Source organism: Sinohyriopsis cumingii, chromosome 3 (assembly GCF_028554795.1).
Source record: "Sinohyriopsis cumingii isolate HCF-2022 chromosome 3, ASM2855479v2, whole genome shotgun sequence".
NCBI classification, from domain to species: Eukaryota; Metazoa; Mollusca; class Bivalvia; order Unionida; family Unionidae; genus Sinohyriopsis; species Sinohyriopsis cumingii.
The window spans coordinates 76916756-76941464 of NC_142963.1; the positions used below are offsets into that span (position 1 = coordinate 76916756).

The 24709-nt window shown below is 36.3% G+C and overlaps 1 protein-coding gene across 1 annotated transcript in view; it reads right to left on the reverse strand.

Moving 5' to 3' along the window:
- Window positions 1-3439: 3439 nt before the first annotated feature.
- Window positions 3440-24709, reverse strand: part of LOC149803144 (polycystin-1-like protein 2) — a 67037-nt gene continuing 45767 nt past the window's right edge. Inside the window, exons 13-17 of the mRNA XM_089953892.1 lie at window positions 14861-15096; window positions 12241-12415; window positions 10341-11564; window positions 7135-7275; window positions 3440-5814 (exon numbers count right to left, since the gene is read on the reverse strand). Coding sequence (XP_089810018.1) covers window positions 5789-5814; window positions 7135-7275; window positions 10341-11564; window positions 12241-12415; window positions 14861-15096 — 1802 coding nt within the window. The 3' untranslated portion in view covers window positions 3440-5788. The remainder of the gene's footprint in view (window positions 5815-7134; window positions 7276-10340; window positions 11565-12240; window positions 12416-14860; window positions 15097-24709) is intronic.

Sequence of the window (24709 nt, forward strand, 5' to 3'; positions counted from 1 at the left end):
AAGAACAATAAATAAGCACACAACAGCAGTTATTTCACAATTGATATAGAAAGATGGTTAAAATTAATTCAAGGATACCATAGACCTGTGACATTCTCCTTAAAATTTAGTGAGCTTTCAGTTGTTGTTTAGTCGAAACAAATTATTTTAACTTTAAACTGAGACCATATAAGACTAAGTAAGGTTTTTTAAGTGCACAAACAGCCAATGTGAGATATTTGGCAGATATTGATGATCATGTGTGAAAGTTGTGTAAAAAATTGGCTTTTGTTTCAATATTATAGCTTTGGTAGCTGCCTTTTCATTTTAAAGAGATTACATGAAAATTACTTAGTGCAGTTTATGGGAAATTTAATTTACTGTCAAAATAAAATAGATCGTGAGACTTTGTAGGTGGAAGTGAGGTGGGATGGCATGGATATGTTTACAAGACTGATGATACTAATGATATATAGAAGAATAGGAATTTGTCTAGAAACTGGTAAAGATAAAATAGAGTATCGTTGGGTTAGGATGGCCAGGTAAGATTTTATTAAAAGGATACTTTCGAGAGCTTATCCTAGGTGTAGCTGAAACAATGGAGCTTTTGTTTTATTGATTAAATTTGAGTTCTTTTACAGATATGAGTTTAAAAAATTCATTATTGATATTCATACCTAACTCTTTGGTGTTGAATTCAAAACACATTTCAAACACATGTAGATTAGAAAAAGCTGCGACTCATACAGTTTTCTCAGTACAGAAATTGTCATCAAGGATGTGTCTATACTGATAATTAAAGGTTTGATTGGTCATGAATATTCAGAAATTTAAATTTATTGAAATTTTAATATCATGGTGTTTGCTTCAGTTTGGAGTCAGAGCTGAACTAGTAATGTGAGTCCAACAATCTTCCATTGTCTTGTGTTATCCAGTTGTATCTAGTCTGTTTTCAGTAAATGATAACAGACATAAACGACATTGTCTTACATTACTAAGAATATTTCATTATTTGGTTATACATGTATTAAGTTTTGTGGTTCTTTTCTTCTAGTTGGAAACATATGTTGGTAGTGAGCTGACTTTACCTCCAAAGAAGCCTAAAGTATTTTTAGATCTTTAGGAGAAGAACATCAGAGCAATCATTCAGTTGATTTCAAACTCACAGATTGGACTGTGTCTTCAGATATTTTACATTCTATTTACAAGATAATTCTATCCTATTTACTCAGATTGTTACTGTTATATATATAATATATATGACACGATTTCCTTAAATAAAGTGTTTTTATAAAAAAAAATACAAGGGCCATGAGTCATCAAAAAGTAGCATATACAAGAGAATCAATTTTTATGGGGGGGGGGTTTACGTCCAAGCTAAAAGTTTTGCTTCTTATTGTTAATCATATCTTTTATCTGTTTGCTTTTCTTTAATTTCGTTGTCTAGGGAAGTTACCTTTCAGTCATAGAAATTGTTATTCAGGTTATTTTGTAGAAGGGGGCCCCGAGTGGTCTAAAGTGCTTGCCGTTACGGATCACTGCCATCTCACCTCTGTCTGCGTGAGTTCGAGTCTCAGCCTCGGCTAACGTTGGTACGTGAGAAAGCCTGCCAGTAGCTTCTCGTGGGTTGGTGGTTCTTCTTGGGGGTTTTCCAGGGTTCTTCCTCCACCAATTATACTGGCCGCCATGTATAACCTATCTTGTGCTGAAAAATGGCGTTAAACCCTACAACAACAACAACAGCAACAACAAAATTTTGTAGAAGAAATATACCCACCCCCACCCTAGCCCCCAAAATTGGCATACAAGATCATATTGTTCTTTATCATGTTACACACGCATGGAAATATAACTCAATCCTAATATATTTTTTTTGAAAAAAAAGAATATATAATTTTTTTAATTTAAAAAATAGGAAAACAAAATTGAAATGTTAAACATAGACACACAAAAATATTGATAACTTACAAAAGTAAATTACAGGGTAAGAAGGAATGTGTATTAAAAAAATAACCGGAAAGAAATGACTAATTACCTCAGAAGATCTATTTATATTGATGAAGCAAGTAAAATACACATCAGAGCCCACATTCTTGTCTTGTATTATCATGCTGGTTAACTAAAGCTACCAGTTTGACTCTGAACCAATTACATACATATTCATAGTACTTTTATATTTAGAAAATTAAACTGAAATAACATTATTGCTAATTTAGTGCGTGCCTAATATACATATTCCCATGTCTTATGTTTAGGCTCGAATAAACAGTAACACAAGATAGAGTGAAAATAACAAGCTTTGAAGAATACAGTAATTTATATCCCTGAAAAAATAATAATAACAAAATGTTCTTCTGATTTCAAGTTCAAATCCTGATGAAGAATCCAAGATGGAAGACAATGACGTATGCTGTAACCTGTAGTTTTGAAGTCTATAGTTCCTTGTAGAAACAAAAATTATCACTCCGGTTTTGGAGATATAAATAAATTTCTTATAAGAACTGTCCTTAATTAAGAATCTCACATGAGCAGATGTATTTTCCAGAATTTTAAAAAAATCCTTTTGAATGCAAGTAATTTGAAATAATTCCAATTCAAGTAATTTGAAATAACTCCAAGTAGGACAACATAAAACTTCCAGTGTAACATCCCAGCTTCTACTGAGAATAATTCTCCAAAATATAGGTTATGTCATCTTCTGAATGTAAACAAGATGTCACGTGATCATGTTCTAGAAGCTTATAGAAATCAAGTACTTGTTAAAGATCACGTCCACCTAGTGAGGCCCTGACGAAAATCAATCATTTTACTCTAAGAAAAAAAATGACCTCGACAATAATCAATCATTTTAAAATAAAAATAGAACTTGTTTACATGGTTGCTACAAATTTTGAATCAAGGTCAGGATTTAGATCAATACCTGGTGTTTATAAAAAGAACATTCAAGGTCAAACTATTTTCTGAAAAGATATCATCTCTAGTGAATAAATTTACATTACAATATCATGTAATGAAAAATAATTTTAAAAAACTGACAAACAATTAAATTGAATTAAGTATTTATTAAATCAGATATAATTAAATCAAATAAACATAACACATGACGTCAGAGACTTCACTCTACCCTTAAAATCTCATGTGAATGAGATCACGTTTTCATCATGATTTTGGTTTGTTGAAATAGTGAGGTTGAAGTAGGGTAGAGATACTTGATGAAAAAATGGTGGATGAAGGAAGACGTGGATTATGGTAAGATAAAAATGAGAGGTGTGAAAGGAGCAGAGATTAGCAATAAACAGGTAATTCACCCAGATAATATACCGTCAACGCATTGCATCAATAAAAAGTGAAAAACAGGACCCATGTCAATTAATTAAAACAAATACATTGAGAGAGAGAGAGAGAGAGAGATGCATACAATAATCAAAACTAATAACAAGAAAATACGACAACTTTAGCATGTTTCCTGAAGATACCTTTATTGTTCAAACTTGAAGGTCCATTGGAAAACACAATATGTGGATTCAAAATTCAAATAGAGTGCAGAGAAGGAATTGTAAAACCTTCTAAACAAAAGGAATATGTGACACTGAATTTACACTGAATCAATTGCTTAGAAAAGATAACGATTTTCTGAGCTAAAATAGCTAAGTCACTAAGAAATTTTGTACAATAGAAAAATCCATACACATACAATATCTTACTAAGTTAACTTTAAAATAATCACTAACACAATTATTGAAACAAACACCATTATATCAAAAACAATTCCATACATTCAGTAGCATCTTCTACCTGCTTGTATATATTCATGGGTATGCTTCTTAGCTCCTTTCGTTCTTTATATGCACGTGTCATCTGTGTGTCCTTTCACTGTATCTGAGTGTATTTGTTTCATCCTCACATTGTTTTCTCTACTTTCTTATGTAACGACATAGTTATTTTCCGGACTTCAGAAATTACTTGTATTCAGCATAACCATTAAAGTTCCAAGTTTGTTGGTTGAAACAAGTCAATGTTTGACATTATCTTCCTGGGAAGAGAGCCAATGACTGATAGAGACTGAGAGTGTTAGAAAAGCACAAACTCCACAGAGAGTCAGAAACACATATTCTCGCCAAGAGGTCAGCTGACTGGTAATGTCAATATGATTAGGACATTTATTGACGTAAGCAAAATGAGATGGGCAGAGTTTGAAGACATCGTTGATCCATAACTGAAACATTATAGAGGTTAGGGCACGCGCATTAATTAAATTCGAATTCAGTTTTTATAACTTAAACTTAACATAGATTTGAATCATTCGGCCCATCATCTAAAACAAACATTGCTGGCGAAACAACAATTAAGATCATTAAACTAACCTGACCCTTCTTGGGTTAAAGTTTTGGGAAACTCCCAGTACACTTCGTACACTAAATTCGAGGGCTAAATTAGACGGCCAAAATGCAGCTTGTTACAATTATTACACTCAAACATATGTATGTAGCACATAATTAGCACAATAGAGAAAGCCCAACAACTTTATTTAGTGCAAAATAGGCACTGTAGAGAATGCCCGGCAACTGTATTTAGCACACAATTGGTACTACAGAGAACGCCTGACAAATATATCTAGCACAAAACTGGCACTATACAGAAAGCCTGACAACTGTGTCGAATTTCATAAGATAATACTAGCTTTTTAAGTTGACTATACATGTGTTGCTTGGTACCACCGGACATAGCTTTCCTAACTACCCTGAATGCTAAGAATTAATTTGCCGTGCATATAGTCAAACAGTCAATCCCACAACTAGAATCCAAATGCAGTCAGAGAACGACAGACGATTAAACAAATCTATAAGTTCTACGATTCTAACATCACTCTGATTAAAGTCATTGATTGTTAAAATTTTGGGACTTAAATTTTGAGCTGATTTACTTGTTCTAAAGTAAAGGTTCCGAAAGTATTTATCAGACACAATCCTTATTGCACACGTTGGTAATCGAACTCTGGCATTCTATTAGAGGAACTAAAGAAAACTCGGAATGGTCTGTAATTATAGTTTTATTCTGATTACGGTGACATACTTTCCAACATTTTTAAATTTAGAGTTAACTTGTTTTTTATTGAAAAAGTTTTTGGTACACTAGGTCCTGGTTGTGATGAAATGGCGAGTAGATCAGGATTTATGCACACTGTTCCTGATTAATCATGAGAAGAACAAATAAATTTGGCCCTGACCTGATGGTGCATTATATGATGGAAGATTGGGGTCTACTCTGCTTGTACTCGGCATTATGCACAAACATTATGTGATTTGTCTTTCACAGCCCAAGAGAAGGGAGTGTTTGTCTGGAGCAAATGCTTTATATCGAGGTTTATTATACTGAAAGACTTGTGTATTAAGACTTCTCTCACAGGCGATGAGTTGCATGTAAGAGGGAGAACACATTTATACATAGTTAAAATTCCTCATTGGCTTTGATACTTTCTGGGAACTCATTTTCAAGTTTCAGTAGATGGTTTTTGTATTTTTCCATTAAAAGAAAAAGTTTTAAAATTTCTAGCTATCAATTGTGAACATTTTGAAGATACTGTCTTAGTAGGTGCTAGTATAAAACGTGTGAATTAAAATCAGATCCCTAATCCAAATAAGGTAAGCAAACAAATATATAAAATTGAAAGTAATAAAACTACACAAAAAGCAATCTTCTTCATCAGTTGGTCCAAGCTCTCAATACTTTGAATATAATCAAGCAGTCAATCGAACTCCTGTTGTTTTAAAATAAAACTTGGTCATGTTGAATTCACTTGTTTCATTCTCTAGTGTTTTGGTTGTGGTCCTCGAGCTACAAAAGAACAAATAATATTATTTCACAAAATAGCTCCAAACCAGGAAGGGTAAATGAAATATCTGTCACCAATGGAAACAAGCATTCATGTTTAGTCTACTTTGAATGCATCATGTGTTTATTGTTATGCAGAATAACAGAGGTGGAAGAAAAAGCAAATTGAGAAAGTAAGAATATTTATCTGCAAGAAGTTGAGCAAGCAGAATTTCATGTGGAGAAGAACTCTATTGTATAGTTTTGTACAATAAAACAAATTCACTAGAAACGCATACGCCAGGCACTTTGGTTAATTTTGTAATTATTATAGCAATCATTTTTTCTAAAGAGAAGAGGCGAGACGTTTGTGAAGCATCGTTTTGCAAAATTCTAATTTTCAATTTTTTAAGGCAATTTTATGGTTTGGTTTAATTGTCAATGTTACATTGATTCTCAGCTTTCAGGATAATATTAGTTTCCTTTGGGATGAGCCATGCAATTCCAATATTAATGAATGGAATACATGTTTTGTCTTAATACAGAGCTTCTCCCCTTTAAAGGAAAATCCAGGCGAACCATTGCCTCTCCAGAATATGAAATAGCTTGAATCTTGTAATAATATGGTGACTGACATATATCTCTTTGCTATATTGTTCGCATGTGTACATGAAAAGAATTCTTCTTAACAAACCTTGCAGTAACATATGTAGATATTATCGTCTAAAGCTAAAGAAAATCCGTAATATTATCGTCTAAAGCTAAAGAAAATCCATATCTATTGTCACACTGTAATCCTTAATCATAAGCTGGGTCAACATCCGTCTAATATCACCAATTCGCATCTTTCAAAAGATGCGAAGTATAGGTTGCGAGTATTATATGAAGATTTACTGTCTTAAAATGACACACCATCACACATCCTGTGAAAAATGTATTTTAGCCTAAATCTAACTGTTAGAATCATATATCAATAATTCAAATTCGTGTATTTATTTAAGCATTTAATGTGAAAAAAGTATTTACAAGTCAGTCCTACGATAGAAGAACTTAATGTTGAAAAAGTATTTACAAGTCATTTTCACAGCACAAATGTCACCTTGTTGGTATCAATGCAAAGCGAGGGCTAACTCCAAAATAAATCGCCAACTGAATGAAAAATAAATACAAGAAATATTTACCGTATTAACATACATGAACGAATTGTTTTCAGAGATCATTTCGTTTTCATTCTACCAAGTGTTCGTTGAATGGACGCAATAATTTGTCATAGGGTCAATATCTATCGTATATATATACATCAATTCATAGAAATATGAAAATAGAAGGCAAGATATGAATTACCAAGGCTTAGTTCGACTGCAGGTTGGAACGACTGTCGTATCTCCATTATTATATCATAAATTTCATTCATGGAAGTCACAGAAGGCGTTGGTGTGACATTCGTTGTTTCGGCGTCTGGCTGAACGGCGTACTTTTCTTTTGCTACAAAAATAGATTATATTATGATTGTACTTCGCACCATTCCATTCTTCAACCTTTAAATCTCTTTCTCAGTCCACGATCCTCAGGCAATAATAAAATCATAAGGACAGAAGTAATATGGACAAAGACTTACAAGGTAAGCAAATCTATTTTCCCCAGCAAATGCCTGGAAATGGGTGATTGTTTTCATAAACATTCAGCCCTGTTCCCCCACCCCCACCAAAGCATAAACTAATCAGCGTGAACATGCAGTTGCAATAAACTTATTTATGGCAATCTGAAGATTGTACATTTACAGGACCCGAATGCAAAAGAGTCTGGGGGTTGTTTCATCCGTAGTTGCGTGAACATATGTCATTTCAGAACAGTACTGCATCATACCTAGACCAAGTAAAATCATCACAGAACTGTACTGCATCATACATAAATTATAAAGTCATTTAAGAACAGTACTGCATTATACCTAGACCATGTAAAGTCATTTTAGAATGGTACTGCATCATATCTAGACCATGTAAAGTCATTTTAGAACGGTACTGCATCATACGTAGACCATGTAAAGTCATTTCAGAATGGTACTGCATCATACGTAGACCATGTAAAGTCATTTCAGAATGGTACTGCATCATATCTAGACCATGTAAAGTCATTTTAGAACAGTACTGCATCATACCTAGACCATGTAAAGTCATTTTAGAATGGTACTGCATCATACCTAGACCATGTAAAGTCATTTCAGAACGGTACTGCATCATATCTAGACCATGTAAAGTCATTTCAGAACGGTACTGCATCATACCTAGACCATGTAAAGTCATTTCAGAACGGTAATGCATCATACCTAGACCATGTAAAGTCATTTCAGAATGGTACTGCATCATATCTAGACCATGTAAAGTCATTTCAGAATGGTACTGCATCATATGTAGACCATGTAAAGTCATTTCAGAACGGTACTGCATCATACCTAGACCATGTAAAGTCATTTCAGAATGGTAATGCATCATATCTAGACCATGTAAAGTCATTTTAGAACTGTACTGCATCATATCTAGACCATGTAAAGTCATTTCAGAACGGTACTGCATCATACCTAGACCATGTAAAGTCAGTTCAGAACGGTACTGCATCATATCTAGACCATGTAAAGTCATTTTAGAAAAGTACTGCATCATACCTAGACCATGTAAAGTCATTTTAGAATGGTACTGCATCACACCTAGACCATGTAAAGTCATTTTAGAATGGTACTGCATCATACGTAGACCATGTAAAGTCATTTCAGAACGGTAATGCATCATACGTAGACCATGTAAAGTCATTTTAGAATGGTACTGCATCATACCTAGACCATGTAAAGTCATTTTAGAATGGTACTGCATCATACCTAGACAATGTAAAGTCATTTCAGAACGGTACTGCATCATACCTAGACCATGTAAAGTCATTTTAGAACGGTACTGCATCATACCTAGACCATGTAAAGTCATTTTAGAACGGTACTGCATCATACCTAGACCATGTAAAGTCATTTTAGAATGGTACTGCATCATACCTAGACCATGTAAAGTCATTTTAGAACGGTAATGCATCATACCTAGACCATGTAAAGTCATTTCAGAACGGTACTGCATCATACCTAGACAATGTAAAGTCATTTCAGAACGGTAATGCATCATACGTAGACCATGTAAAGTCATTTTAGAACGGTACTGCATCATACCTAGACCATGTAAAGTCATTTTAGAACGGTACTTCATTATACCTAGACAATGTAAAGTCATTTCAGAATGGTACTGCATCATACCTAGACCATGTAAAGTCATTTAAGAACAGTACTGCATCATACCTAGATCATGTAAAGTCATTTCAAAACGGTACTACGTTATATAGGGACGATGTAAAGTCATTTCAGAATGGTACAGCACCATATCCAGACCATATAAAGTCATTTCTCGATAATGTCCATGATTTAGCTTTAGTTTTCACAATTAGTCAGGAAAGGTCTTTACACACTAAAATGCTTTGTAATTTTACAAAACAAAATCTCAACCTCGAAATGAACCTAAACAGTGCAATGTTATTTGTGTCAGGTATGAAAGCTGTATTGTTCTGTTTAAAAAAAGCGCAGGTCTCGAATGAAATGACAACTAAACTTAATTTTCATGAAGACATGGTGCCATTTTATTGGCCTACTGATAAATTGAAAGTTTCTTTTATAACTGCACGTGGAATACTAATCGTCCTTTTGCTTTTGACTTAATGTTGAAGCAAACGACGTACTAGCTCACAAACATGTTATTTGATTGTCATGCTCATCCTAACAACATTATTTCATTTACCTGTGTTACCTATTTGCATATACATGCGACACAAGTTGACATTATGCAGATTTTTATATTTGTTTTCATATAGTCTTTTTCATACTTATGCGGAAGTTAAAAATAGGACATATTTGCCGGCTTTACAGCTTCACTTACTGAACACTGGTGGCTTTTGGTTGCTTGAGTTGAGCCTTGAACACGAGTAAACAAACACTTGAATACTACTTCTTCCAGTGGAGTAACACAGACTTCTTAAAAGTTTATTGACCATCATATGCAAATTTTCTCCAGTTTTTATTTTGTTTTGTTTAAAAAATTGTTGTTTTTATTGCTAATTCATTTTTACTTAGTTTTTATATATTTTATTGCTTTTTAAAGAATAACAATATAGCTGACAAAAACTTTATCTCTTCACTAATTATCCTTGTTTCAAAGTAAATAAAGACCCGGTTGAACTGGCAAACATCAATTTCAATAAAGATTTCAGATTCAGGAGAATAAATAGAAAGTGTGCAACATTTTTGTAATATTTCCCTATTAAAAAACCAAATAATATTGTCACTAATTGCAATGTTGATCAACCAAGTTTGTTAAAGGTTAACAAGTATTAAATTAGCAGATTTTGACTAAAAATACTAGATAGCAATTACATTTTTCTGTAAACGGATATACATAACCACAGTCAATTCAAGCAAAACTGTGATTTTAATTGGAGAAGCAAATAAAACTAAACAAGCTTACCCTTTACAGTGTCATTCTTAGTTCCTCCATTTAAACCAACAAATCCACGGAACATATTGGTTAAGGCATCCACAACTTCTTCTTTCTCGTCGCTTTTGAGAGCCTCGTTTGCTTTGCCAATGCTATCATCCAGTAGAGACAAGAAGATGGTCAGCACCATGTACACCATAACCAAGACAAATAGCATGAAGTAGATCTTGGCCATGATAGGGTCGGTCATATTCATCTCAGTGTATGTGGATTTACCGATCATGCTAATGAAAAGAGTCGACAGAGCTTCATGCAAACTATTGTACAGCTGTAGCTTTGATCCAAACAGGAGGTAGCCAAATGCTGCATAGACCACAAGAAAGATGACGAAGATCACGCCAAAAGAGAGCAGATCTTCACCGGCATACCTGAATACATTTACTAAAGCGTTTACTCGTTTACTGAATCCAAGGATCTTCAAGAAACGAACGGTGGCTACGAAAATGAGAAGACCAATAATTAAGACTACAAACTGATCGCACATAGCAATGTGTTGAAAGTTGACAAACTTTTTCTTATCATCATTGAATTTAGCAATGGTGTCCATAGATAGCTTGAAGCGAATAAAGTACATCACGATAGCAACATAGCATCCCATTAGAGCCAATAGGTCTATAACTTGCCAAGTATCCCGGAAAAAAGATCTCTTCTGTCCATGGAGCTTTAATATAACGAGGACCGTATTCCCGATGACAAAAAGCAGGAAGATCACCTCACATGCCAAGGTGTACATCCCTAGCGGGCCAGTATGCATGTACAACCTCATGGGCTGAATGACGTAAAATGGAGTAACACCACCTGTTTCTGGCATTTCCACTATGAACATGTTGTATATGAACAAATTAATGTCAACACAGTACAGAGTAAATTCCAACATCACTGCCCTTGTCTGACGGTCAATCCACGATTCTGCCCACAATTCATTCAAAATCCACATTGTAATGTCTCTGTTCACAGCCATGTTGGCTATGTAACCCCCACCGCCATACGTAGTGTATACACCAGACACGGGTAATCCCCATATCGCTTTAGAATCAGTGAAGGTCCATGCATCAGAAGAGAACTTTTTTAATTTCTGATTTGCTGGACAAGGCTTCCGTTTCCAACCAACACAATAAGAATTGGAGTCTTCTGTGGTTAGTTCATATGTGGGATAGCAAGCCTCATAGCCAAAATAAGGTAGATAGCAGGAACCTGGACAGAAAGAAAGAACCATCGCTACAAGTTATGAACATTCCTTGGATTCGCTCAAGATTGATGAGTTATAAAGAAAGTCAGCGCGTAGGTTTTTGTTCCACAGAGCATCTCAAATTTATCTTCAGTTGTCATTGTACAGTGTGTGTGTGTGTGTGTGTGTGTGTGTGAGAGAGAGAGAGAGAGAGAGAGGTTTATAAGTAGCAGCGAAGCATATAGTTTTCAAGGTAAACAAAATGAAAAAATACTTAAATGTTCTTTAATAAAATCAAAATATCTTTAATTCTGTTTTAAATCCTTGTGCAAAGTGATATTTTGTTTGTGCATGCTAGTGTGTTTCTTTAGAACCTGCATCATGCTAACTAGAAGCCTGCAATGCAACCTTGTGCGATCTTGTCTTATTGTTTTGATACCGCGTTTACCTGTGAATATCAATCATCGAAATGAGAATACTTGAGACCCATGGCTTCAATCGCATAGTGTACTGAAAGAACAATGTTTAAACTATTCTTATGAAATCATGGATAAAACAAACAGTAGAAACCAGGAACTGCCTGGAAATAATGCAACTACAGATCTAAGTTCTACGCTGTTTGGAGCTGGTAGTGCATTGCGCTGGAAGAGCTACAGGAGAGGAAAACATTATATATTCAACAGATTTGCTATAGATCCTCACCTTTAGTTGTCCGGACCTGCCTCAGACGCGGCGGACCCAGTCTGAATAGTGAGAATCCAGAAATGAACTCTTTCTTTCTCCAAAGAAGACTCATATTGTTATATTCTCTCTGCGGAAATAGGTTGCTGATTGCTGTTCCGTTCAACCACTGGAAGTACTCTGTTGTGCTGGTTATCTGTAATTGTAAGAATGTATCCAATTACATGATCCAACCCAAATAATTACTGCTTCTTAAGTTCTATGGTAATCTATTGCTCTTCAAGTGTAATACATGCCGCAAAACTGTAAACTGTACTACTTATAGCGAAAAGTTCAAGTTTTATATTGCACACTTTGCTATCTTAAGAACAGTTCGTTAATATTTTCAAATTCATTAACTAGCATTATGCAGTTTACACTCTTGTTGGCAACCTAAGTGAAATATTCAACTTTGATTACAAAGTAAAGATTCAGATATGTTAAAAAATTAAAGATTTCGAATTTAATTTCATAATATGTATTTAGCTGCCATTAATGGCATATTTCCTTGTGTAAGTGCAAGCATTATTGACCCTAATCTACTGTTTCATAATGCATCGACAATAATGGTATATGTTGTGTATTCTAGTTACGATTGCATGCAAACATCATGGACCCTTGTCTGACATCGAATAACGTACCAGCACTGCTCCTATTTCTTTTGATTTAGTGCAAACCATATAGTCCTCGACATAATGGCAGATTATGGACAAAACGATGATGCCAGTGAGGCGTATGTTGTATAGGGTATTAAGATTTGGCTTTTGGAGAATATTCATTACAACTGCTATAAACAGAAAAATACTCAAGGTGATAATGAACATGTATATGGATGTAAAGTATTGTAATTGGTATCTTTCACAAAGGAAAGAAATTCCGGTCTGTTTACTCGCAATCGAGTTATACAAAGAGTGAATCTCTCTACTTTATTATTTGCCCTGTACCCAAATAACATCGAGAATCACGATTTGAGCTCAATTTGTAGTGGCATTGCATTTAATTTACTAGATGGATGTGCTAGAACAGCTATTTCTTCTACTGTATGCAGACGATACCGTTGTATTTTCAGATAATCCAAGAGATATGCAAAATAATCTAGACTTAATATTTAACTACTGTATAAAGGAAAACTTATTATTAACACAAGCAAAACGAAAGTTATGTTTTTTTAAAAATTGGAAATGTTTAAGTAGACAAAATGTGATATTCAGATTAGGAGATGTGGGACGGGAAATTGTTAGAAACCATAAATATTTAGGACTGATCCAAAAGAAGAATGGTATGAGTTTATTGGAAATCAGGAATCTAATTAGTCAATCCCGGAAAGCTATTCACCTTCTTATGAAAGGTAATAATACATTTTAATTTGCCAGCTGACTGTCAGATTAAACTTTCGGATATGACACTAGTTCCTTCTAATTCTTACATAAGCAGTTGGGGTTTTCCAAAAGCCAGATATGATGGAACAATTTCATTTAGAATTTCTAAAATACATCCTTAAAGTTTGAATATCCACCCTAACGTTCACGTTTTATGTTGAGTTAGTTAGGACTCCTCTACATTTACAAATAAAAGGGGGAAGAATACTTGTCTATTTGGGTAAATCTATTTGGAAAAGAAATGAAACTATCTTATCTCATGCATCTGAGGTTATTGCAGGACTATAATAATGGTCTGCGCTGAAGTAAATGGACATTCATTACATTTTATCGGAAACTGGATTTCCATTTTTTTGGGTCAACCAAAATTCCCAATAAATCCTAAATCTATGCAAACTTTAAGGAAAGGCTTAATGATCAGTTTATACAAACATGGGAATCATCCACTACTGACTTGAGGAAAGAGAGAGAGAGAGACAGAGAGACTTTTTAAAATATAATTAAAACTGGAACATTATATACATTATTGGTTAAAACACTTATCAGTAAATGTAAAGCAGATATAAGAAAATTTTGAACATGTAATCATTGTTTACCAACTGAAAATGGAAGATGGAAAATCTGCCTGGACATGAATGATTGAGAACACTTTGCGTGTTAAACTGTGTGGGTTAATTATATCATTATCTCACTGAATGTAGCTATTTAGGAGAAATCAATTTGGACCACAATACTTCTACAGCAGACCATGTGTACCAATAGTTAAAGAACTATTGCGTTCTCTGAAAGCTGACATTTTAAGAAATCTCTTTACAATTATTATTTTTTCAAAAAAATTTAAAATTTTAAATCATCTTTAATCGACGTGTTGTTAAAAGAGTTAATTCTTAAGGAAGAGAAAATAACCATAAATTAATAATTGTAAAGTAATGAATTTACTACTGAATAATTTGCTTTCTGTTTATCATAATTTATACAATGTCTTTCCAATTATGTCAACATATATGTATATACATTTGCACCTGGTTGTATTCCTTTGGAGTACTGACTCCGATGTTGTTGTCAACCCGAGTTAAATTGCAATTACTGTGCACAAAATATTATCGTCCATGGCTGATGTACACGCATGCAAAGAGAGATACTAAAATTATACATAGTATGTTGTGAATTGCAAACTGGACGTAATACAAAATTTGTCATCATGTAAATAACTAGGGTACTACCATATCAAACGCTATGTTGTCCTGGGGATTCAGGAACGTGTTGTAAATGGTGTCACGAAGCATGTAGGACCGGTCATCTCGATTGCTGTAGCCTATGCTGAGGAGAATCCAGACATAAATGAGATTGATAAGTACGTCTTGCAAGACTGCTTGAGCTTTGAGGTCAATCTCTCTGCGCTTTTTAGCTTCAAGGAGTGACGTGCGAGAGAGCGGTGGTGCCGGTTTCCTGGTTATTGCTTAATAATAATAATAATAATAATAATAAAAATAATAATAATAAAAATAATAAAATTAATACTAATAATAATAACTCTCATCACTTACCAACTCATTATTTACATGCATGTTGCACAATCGTATTTGAAGTACACCCAGTGCTGTGCGTAGGTAAAGTTAAGCAGGGATCCTACTAAAACTGGAATCAGATTTAGCGCAGAAAGTTTTGATGAAGGTTATGTTGAAATGTTTGATGGTAGTTTCAAGCACGACTAAATATTTCTTCATTGACCTTAGTTCATATGAAGTTTGATTTTTTCTACTTAAATTCAATTTTCATTACATTAGTATGTGCCAGTTATAGAAATATGTTTGATTAAAGACGTTTTGTAATACAAAAAAGAAAAAAAGAAAAAAAAAAGAAGAGATCTGCACTGTATTTAAAGATGGCTACGTTTGTTCCAAGTATGTTTCAAAGGTACACTATGAAGCAGAGATATTGCAATTCATTAATCCATCAATAAATCAATCAGCTACTCAATTAATCTAATTGTTACCATACATATATACAGGCTGTTATGACTCTTTGGTCTTAAAATAAATAAGAGAAAGAGGCGAAAACCAAAACCCCAAAAGTTTTGTAAAATTCAGCAAATAATGTTTTTCTGTTTAATACAAGTGAAAATTTTAAATGAACTTACATCATTAAATCCCATTAAGTCCTAAACGTTTTATCGAAAGTCCAAATGTATAAAGTTTCAACTGAATTTTAGTGGTATTCTAAATAAATTCCAATATTGTATGTGTTGATGTGCCTGTAGACTAGAACGTGGTAAGGTGATCCTTTGGATTGCTGCATCAAAACTTAAAAACTTTGTATGACCTGATAGTGACCAAACTTTTTAAATGTCGCTTAGACATCTTAGTTAATTAGGACAATCAGGGCATTCTATTTACATACACTAAGTACTAGAATTATAAAAACTTGATAAGAAATCTGGTGAAAAAAATCAGACTTATTGGATTTGATCTAATTGCACAGGTTACTAACACATTATTGGTATTTTTCTGTCCATTAGAAAAACGGGACTAGATTTGAAATAAGTATGGGCTGGTGTTCTGGGAGTTCACAACATCCATGGCTGGCTTTCCCAGTCCTTTGCTTCCTGACCTCTCTCGGACATCATACCTTGAAGGAATGTGGAATCATTTCCACCCGTCAAAAAACCAGGTGTCCTAATGTGATGTAATCGCTGTTGACCAATCGTAGCGGACGTTACATACTGCTTGGGTTGACACCTGGTGCGTTCATTCGCAACTGAATTCCAATCCTCTGTTTCATGAGTGCGTGTTGGGTTCATTCCCACTCATAACGGTCCTACATTCGTGTCATTAGGGACTAATTAGTCCCACGATCTGATGGCCAAATTAATCAGTGTTCCTTGAACTCATAAATGCCTGAGGGATGAGGCACTAATTCCTTCCCTCAGGAGTAATTAAACATCCAGCTGTGCTGCAATAAACCGTCGAACATGCCTAATGGACGAAATCGACGGTAATTCAACAAACCAACCAAACATGTTCACATGGCTAGGTGGTTGGGAGTTTTTTTTAAAGTAATGTGGTTAGGTAAATATTCTCGGAGAAACATGATTTTCTTAAAAATTTGCTTTCTCATTCCAATACTTTCCCCAATCACATTACGTTAGGAGAATAAATATAAGATGGGGATGCTGAGCATCCAACATCTACCTCGGGTATCCTTCTAGGGAAAAACAGCCCAATTCGACCATATGAATGATAACCCGTTCGTCTAATTACATAAGCAACAAAGCATGGGGTCAATTGATCTGTGACCCTAACACACATTTAAGAAGATGATTATTTAAATCTTCTTCCATAGAAAATTTAACCAACGAATCCAGCGAAGCTAACAGGCTGTGTTGACTGATCCAAATGGGTCTGGCGGCCGTCTGTGCTACCGCCAATGGACCTACCAGAAGGAAGGGAGAGGCATTTATACATGCCACCACTTGTCTCTGTGTGCTTTGAGTGCTTGAAAGTGTGAACATGATCTTGCATGGTTGCTGTTATCTACCTGACTATGGAATAATGTGAGTAAGTAACGACTCTTTGATTAATGACAGACGGTAACCTATTTTGTGCTATGAAGCCCGATTGTGTCAAGAGAACCACTGAACCCTCCGATCTGAACTTAACATAGTTTGAATGGACATAAAGGGTATGCAACCCTCTTACCGAGCATGCAGAAGCTAAAGTCATCAGGAAACATGACCTGTATGCTAGTGACTTTTGCGAAGTGTAGGCTAGAGGTTCAAATGGATTCATATCGAGCCATGTTAAAACCCAGGATTGGTTCAATTTTGAGATAAAATGATGAATATTGGTCCATTGAGACCAATTGTGTCTAAAAGATCGGATTGTTCTACATATCGCCCCAAAACATGTATGCCATGATGTCAGAATATGTCCACTATCAATGGTCTGTAGCCTTTGGTAGAAATTGGGGCCAACTGTTTCTCCTAAAAGAATCAGAAAACCAACGCCAAAATGGATGTGAATAAAAGTAACGGTAAAATTAGGAAATTGTCCCTGAATTTAACAGAGACTTAACATATCCCTGAACATTAGGTTACATTGGTTTAGACTAAAATGGATAAACCTAGTAAATATATATAGCTTTAACTTGTGTGACAATCTTGTTTAAAAATCCTAGTATCTATTTATAGCTAAAACCTGTGAAAATTCCTTTTAAAAAACCCAAGCCTATATTTATAGCCTCAAAATTTCTAACTTCAATGACGTCACTATACTGGGCACTAGGGGGAAAATTGGAACAGTGTTGCAAGTGGCTCACCTGAATACACGCTGCTGTAGGTAGGTGGTATGAAATTAAATGGATAGGGGAAAGTGAGTTTAATAGGGACAAACAAAGACCAACACACATACACCCACACACACTCCAATGTTATGTGTTAGCTTAGAATGTAAACGAAGATGAAATCTAACAAAATAGACTAACCCTTACACCACAAAAAATACTATTCCTTACATTAATTATACCATTTAACACTTAACCCTTAACATACTATTTAAAGCGCGATAGTGTTAGTGTTAAATTTAAATCTTACACTAAGCAAATCAGACAATTAAAAAAAACTGCTAGTATCTATTTATAGTGACTATTGTTGGTCTTGAACTGTCCTGTGACGTCTTACAGAGACAAGTACGATCTCAAGTAATTCTTCAGGCATACTTAGGTTTGAAGGGACTGGTACGCAAGGTCTTGCCATCGTGACGGACATCGAACTTGGACACTCTGTAATGCTTAAACTCAAAAGGATTGGCAGTGACGGTCCCGTTGAGGGTTTTGTTGCTGACTATACCAAGGATTAAATGTTTGGGTAAATGTCCATGGAACAGATAATCTTCCATCTTAGATCAGAGTTCCACGGAAATGGTGAAAGTTTCACACTTGGTGGTCCTTTTGCTGAAAGTCTGGCTGATGTCGTTTTCCACCTTAGATAACACTTCCATGTGTCTCACTTAAAGTCTAGCTTCTTGGATGATGGTTTTGTACTCGACTGCATGGGCCATCAAATGGAAAACAGTACTGCTGGTATTCAGTTTCAGGCGTATGTCCACTCCATTCAGCTAATACTTTTCTTAAAACCACATGTCCAAATGCAACGATCCATCAGTTCTAAAATTCGTCATTGTAGGATTTTTTTTGACGGTCGTTAAAACCTGCAATGTGATGATTGTCTGCTGCTGTCAGAACTGTGTCGTTAAACTTGTCCTGACCTGCTACATCAGGATTCCATACTACGCAAGCATTCAGATGATTATTCTTGGCATCTTTCCCGTACGTGAAAAGATTTTTGAGGTATGTTCGGTAAAGGCAAGTATTCATGCTGCTGCTGACTAGTTTGTTATTCAAGTATGAATCCACGTCGCTGAACAAGGAATGCATGAAATTACTGACTGGAGTTACTGCTATTCCAATCGATGTATTCTTTGGATTGTCCTTTGATTTCAAATTCGATAGGGGATGATGCTGTCAAAGAGGAGATGGAATGAAATTCTACCCATTGGGATTCTGTCATCATCATCATAGTGGGTGGAATGGCAAACAGACCCAATTCTGACTTGGAACTTTTGCAAAACTCTCAGTGCACCATTGTTCTGTTTAATAATCAAAAACATCTAATTCTCTGAGGGTTCTTCCTTTCTTTGTCTTTCCAGCTCTGTTTGTGTGAAGTCCTCTGGAGGGGGGTCTTCGTCGTCTCTTTCCATCTTGTCCTTGCTCTGGGTTCAGGGAAGCAGGAATGTCTGACTGGGCAGCATTCAGGGCATTTAGAGGAGTTTCTCATCTGCTCAAAATGTTGTTTTTTTCCTAGTTTGAAGCAAGACAATTTTGCCTGCTCTCAAGAAGGCTTCTTTGGGATTTTGTTTGTCGATGATGACATTTTGGAGAAATTCTTTGCCTTGAGTCAAAGCGGCTTCTTTCAAGGCGTGCAATCCTCGTTATCATTGGTTTGAAAACGGGGGCCACCGAATGAAAGGCAGATTTTAGCATATCTCCTTAATCATGTCCTCGCTTTCAAGCGACTCCTCGGTACACAGGATATATGACTTACGAGTCGTTAGAGAATCTTTTTTGAAAATGTAGTTTCACCATGACTTTTCCCTTGGAGAAAGGAAAATGTTGTCCCAGATCTACTTTTATACCAGTGTTGACACTGTCGAAATACGACTTACTGATGGTTAAATAATGAGGATATACAAATTAGCGGTGAATGTGATAGGTGTTACCACTTTTCTTGTAGCAGAAGCGACAGAATCCACTTTGAAAGGAATGACTCGCACCAAGTTGTACACCACCACATAGGTGTACAAAAAGATTAAATTCAATCCTTCGTTTAATTCTACCAAGTGATGAAATAACATTAAAATTGACTGCTGCTGAAGATGCTGATGTCGGGGGAAATCTGACCTTTATGTAATGTGATCTTCTCTTCACCCAAACAAACTGGGATTAAAAGTGATGCACAAGGTTCGGACATTCATAAATTTTATCAGTAAGCGATCAGCCAAGTTATGATACTCGATTGTGGAAGTTTTGTTCTGTTTGGTCAGGGGTTTGCAAACCGAGTGTCGAAAATACTGGCAATCGTGTCCACGAAATGATGACCGTTGAAAAAATAATAGCCTGAAGTAATTTTCATTTCATAGGGCTCACTGGAGAAATGGTATGTGATGGTTTTTTGGATTGGTAAAACCAGGATCGATGGTTTCCAAGTTTTCTTGTACTTGTATATTCTGGATTTCGACCCAAAACTTCATTTGATTTTCAGGGAGGTTAAGGATGTTGGATGAATGATTTCGACCAAAGCCACTTCACAATGCGTTTCATGATCTGATTGGATGGCCTGAGGAGGTAAATTGGCCGTGAAACAACACAAAGTATTGTAAGCAAACATATCCATGGAATTGTCACTGGGTAAAATTACGTAAAATTGGTTATTCACAATTCCAGAGTTCTGTTTTCCAAGGAGTCGCTCGAGGTCAAAGGAGCGTCTATAAAAGGGTTGTTGTTGTTGTTGTGGTGACTGACGTAGGACGCAAGAATCCCAATGTTACTGGTAGAGGATTTCAGGGATGGGTTGGGGAGAAGGTAACTGATGCAAATGCTCAGTACAATGGTCCATAATTGTTTGTCTCCCTGTTGAAAACTCAAATTGGCAATGGCAGCACTGATGACACAATACACCAGAAAGAATTGGCAGAAAAAGATTTGGTTCTGAAGATCTTGCAGAGAACAACTCGGTGGAGTGATTACCGTAGTGCTTGAGGAAGTGTTAAGGGCATGAAGATCACTTCGTTTTTTATAGTCGATGACTTGCGAAGCGTCGATCCATGAATCAAAACTGAGAGGATATCCTTTCCAACGCACTTTGACTTATTGACACTGCGGTTTTCTCCTTTACGGGTTATTTGATCGAGAATTCTTTTGTCTTCTTTTTGGTCACTCAACATAACTCGGGGAAGTAAAATGTTCCTTTCAACACTTCTCCGTTCACGTCTTCCAATGTATAGATGGCTTGATGACGTCCACACACACGTCCATTGACATGAAACAATTCAGTTGTCCTTTGGGTAAATAACCTTTGTCTCCAGTCATCAACACTCCACCTTTCTTGGGAACAGCCACAGGCGAGGACGTACCATGAAGGAGCTCAAAGACATCCACGTCATTGTCGGGAGTCACTTCTTGGGAAGCTCATCCAATGCTCTGATGGTTAGATTGGTTGTACAATTTGACCAGGTGCGGTAAGACGTTGATGTACTTGAGTGTGTGTTGATGCGTAAAATATTTCTACATGCGTTCTTTCAAGGTGCGTTCAAAATGTTTCATGATTCTGGCTTTGGTTTTGGGATTTTTGGTGGTGGAAAAATGACTGTCTCATTTCTTTTATTCTTTTTGAAAAGCTTGGTTCAGAAATTTGGTGCCAAAGTGGGTTTGCCATCGAAGAGGGTGATGACCACTCTGTTTCAACACCAGTTTTAAGATTCGCACTAACTCCGTGCTCAATTTCAAAGTCAATTGCACGACCAGGAAAATTTGGAAAAGATGTCGATGACACAAAACGAATATATGTAGCCATGATTGTAGGTGGCCAAACGAGAGACATCGGCATAATTGGCTTGCCATTGGAGATTGATGCCCTCCAATCGTGTAAGATTTCTGGAAAATTTCCCTCGAATGGGCTTATTCTTGCGACCATTGCACCGATGATCGCAAGAACAAGCCCATTCAACGACACTTGAGGTAAACGGACACTTGTCAGTTGGGTTTTGGCAGCATGATACAATTTCTGAACTGCTTTTTGTTCTGTTTGGTGTTGAGACAAAAGTATCATTCTCTCAAGACATTCAGGCGATATTCTCACACAACATGGATGGCGTCTTTGGAGGCTGTTTGAAATATATTGTTTTCACATTAGTTGAGGGGCTTTGGATAGAACGGACAAGACGTCCCAATGTTTGGCTAAACGAGGAGGAAGTCCTTTCTTTTCTGTCCTTTGGGGTCAGAAGAGGGATGGTTTCAGGGGGGTGCCATCTTTTTACGCTCAGGTGCACTTAACACTGATACCTGTTGTTTCTCGCAGATCTTTGTATAGTGGAAAGCGTTGCCACTGATTGTCGGTCCGTCGTATCAACTTGCTGACCGGCATCTCTCGACATGGAGGGGTTCGCAATGAAATAAATCAGGACACTTCCTGCTTGGATAAATCCAGTAAACTCTGTAACATACACTGTCTCTCTCGGACTTTGATTTTGGGGGACGTACTTTGCTAGCAGATGTCGGTACATCTAAAAAGGAGGAGGAAGTCATCGCCGGAGAAGAAGTTCCTGGATACACAGGTTTATATTTTTCATAAAATTAGGGAAGACGGTTGACAAATCGGACTTGGCTGGCATCACTAGCAACGGTAAAGTGGAAGAACATGAGGCTACTGGAGACACGGTCACCGATGTCACTGGTTGCGAGTTAGGAATATAAGGTTGCGCCCGGGTTGCAGTGCCTCTCTTGCGGGATGAAGCTGTTCTCTTTGTTTTACTTGGAACTTTTCTTTTTCTGGGGCTGTGTCCTGGTCTTGACATCTTCTGCTTTATTTCTTCTGGATACATTTGGGTTTGGGAGAGGCTTTATTCATGGGCAAGAATTTTGAGGCATTGGGGTCCCATTTTAAGAGAGCGAATGGTGACACTTAATAAAGAACGGGTATCTCCAGGTTTCTAAATGATTTGCTTTTTGGCTTTAGTGACGATACGGGGATATGGCAGGCACATCAAGGCTACTTTGTTTCTGTCAAAAATGCGTTTGGTTTGATGAGGGATATGAATGATGCCTTGAAATAACTGACAGGCTGTCACCACAAACCATTGTGAGGTTTCCCAGACACGAGCACGTATGTGTGGATTCTTTTTCGACTGATGAAGTACAAGGCACTAAACCATTTGATGGGAAGATGAGACTGAAGGTACGTCATGTCAAAGATGTGTGAGACAGACCAGAAGTGTCAGATGTTTTTATAGATTTTTTTAAACCACGGAGACATGTACACAACAGATCCTCCTTCTTCGCACCAGTGGTGAAATAGATGCATACGAAATCGCAAATAATCGTGAGTAGTGGGTTTTAAATCCACGAGTAAATAGGCATGAGAGGTTTGAGTGGCATCGTCATACGCATGAGTCAGCCAATTAGTTCCTAACTGTTTGGATAACACTTACACTTGCGATTTATCTCTGTTTTTTTTTATACAAGACCACATAATGAGCAGTGTGACAATAAGCACGATCTAACTTTTCATCAATGACTTTGAAAGAGGAGAGGGATGGAGCAGAGACAGCGGAGGAAGCCATAACGATGGGGATGACACTTTTGAAGCGGAGAGAAACAAGACAAGAGTTTTTTTAAACTCTTTTCAAGAAAGGTTTATTCCAAAAAATTAAAATTTAACATGAAAGACAAAAATACATAAAAGCCAATGGTTAAATACATCGAGAAAATATACATAAAAATGATCAAAATGGAAAATAAACAAGTCACTGTACAAAATGGGTGATGTAAGTGTGATACCCGAGAAGAACGTCTTTCAGTCATGAACGCTTTCCCTTTTTATATGCTGATAGTTATCAGCATGTCCGTATGGTAAATTAAATTGGTTGCGGAAGTCGTACTCGCTCCTGGTTCACGATTTGATAAAGTATTTTAAGAGTCGACTGACGATTAGGTGTGTGGATAAACATACAATCTTCTGAGATTTGTAGGTGGTCACATTAAAGTGTTGATCCTCTTGAGCTTGCAAGGCTTCTTTCAACACACCAAAGTTCACGACGTGACTGGTGTGATGATTGGGAACCGGTATTTATTACAGTAACTTTAGGACTGAGACAAGCAAAACTTAGAATCTTGTCATCAGGTTGCTCATCTGTCCAGGCTCCTGAACGCTCTCCTTCAATCGATGTCAGTGTGACGGTCATCAAGGTGATTGTTGTAGATGCAACTGTCCGTGTCAAAATACAGCACACAATCTCCTAACTGATGTAAGGTTTCATACAATTTTAAACAAGCCTGGGCTGTCACGTAGGCCACAATAATGACATTTCCAAATTCGTCGCCCTGTACAAAGACCATTTCTTTTTCGTAATTGACCAGGATCAAGTGTACACAAAGGACATCCACGTGTTTCATGTATTTGGTTTTGTCGTGAAGCAGCAGGACTGTTCTGTCAGATACTCCTTCTTGGGTAAACACGGTCATTATGCCAATTTGATCCCACAAGAAATTCAACATCGCTAATGCAAACATTTGTCGACCTGCATTTTCCTCGATATGATCTAAAGTGATGCCTTCCTGCTCAAAATATTTCTCTTTGAATTTAGTTTGGTCTTCAGGAGTGTGACACCAGGAAGGATAGCCCTTGAATTCTTGTTTTAGTTTCAAAAAGGTATTCACGTACTCTGTGAAAATCCCTTTCTGAGTCTCGTCATTATTTTGATACTGTTCTGTCTGTGGAAAGTGGTAAATATCATACATTT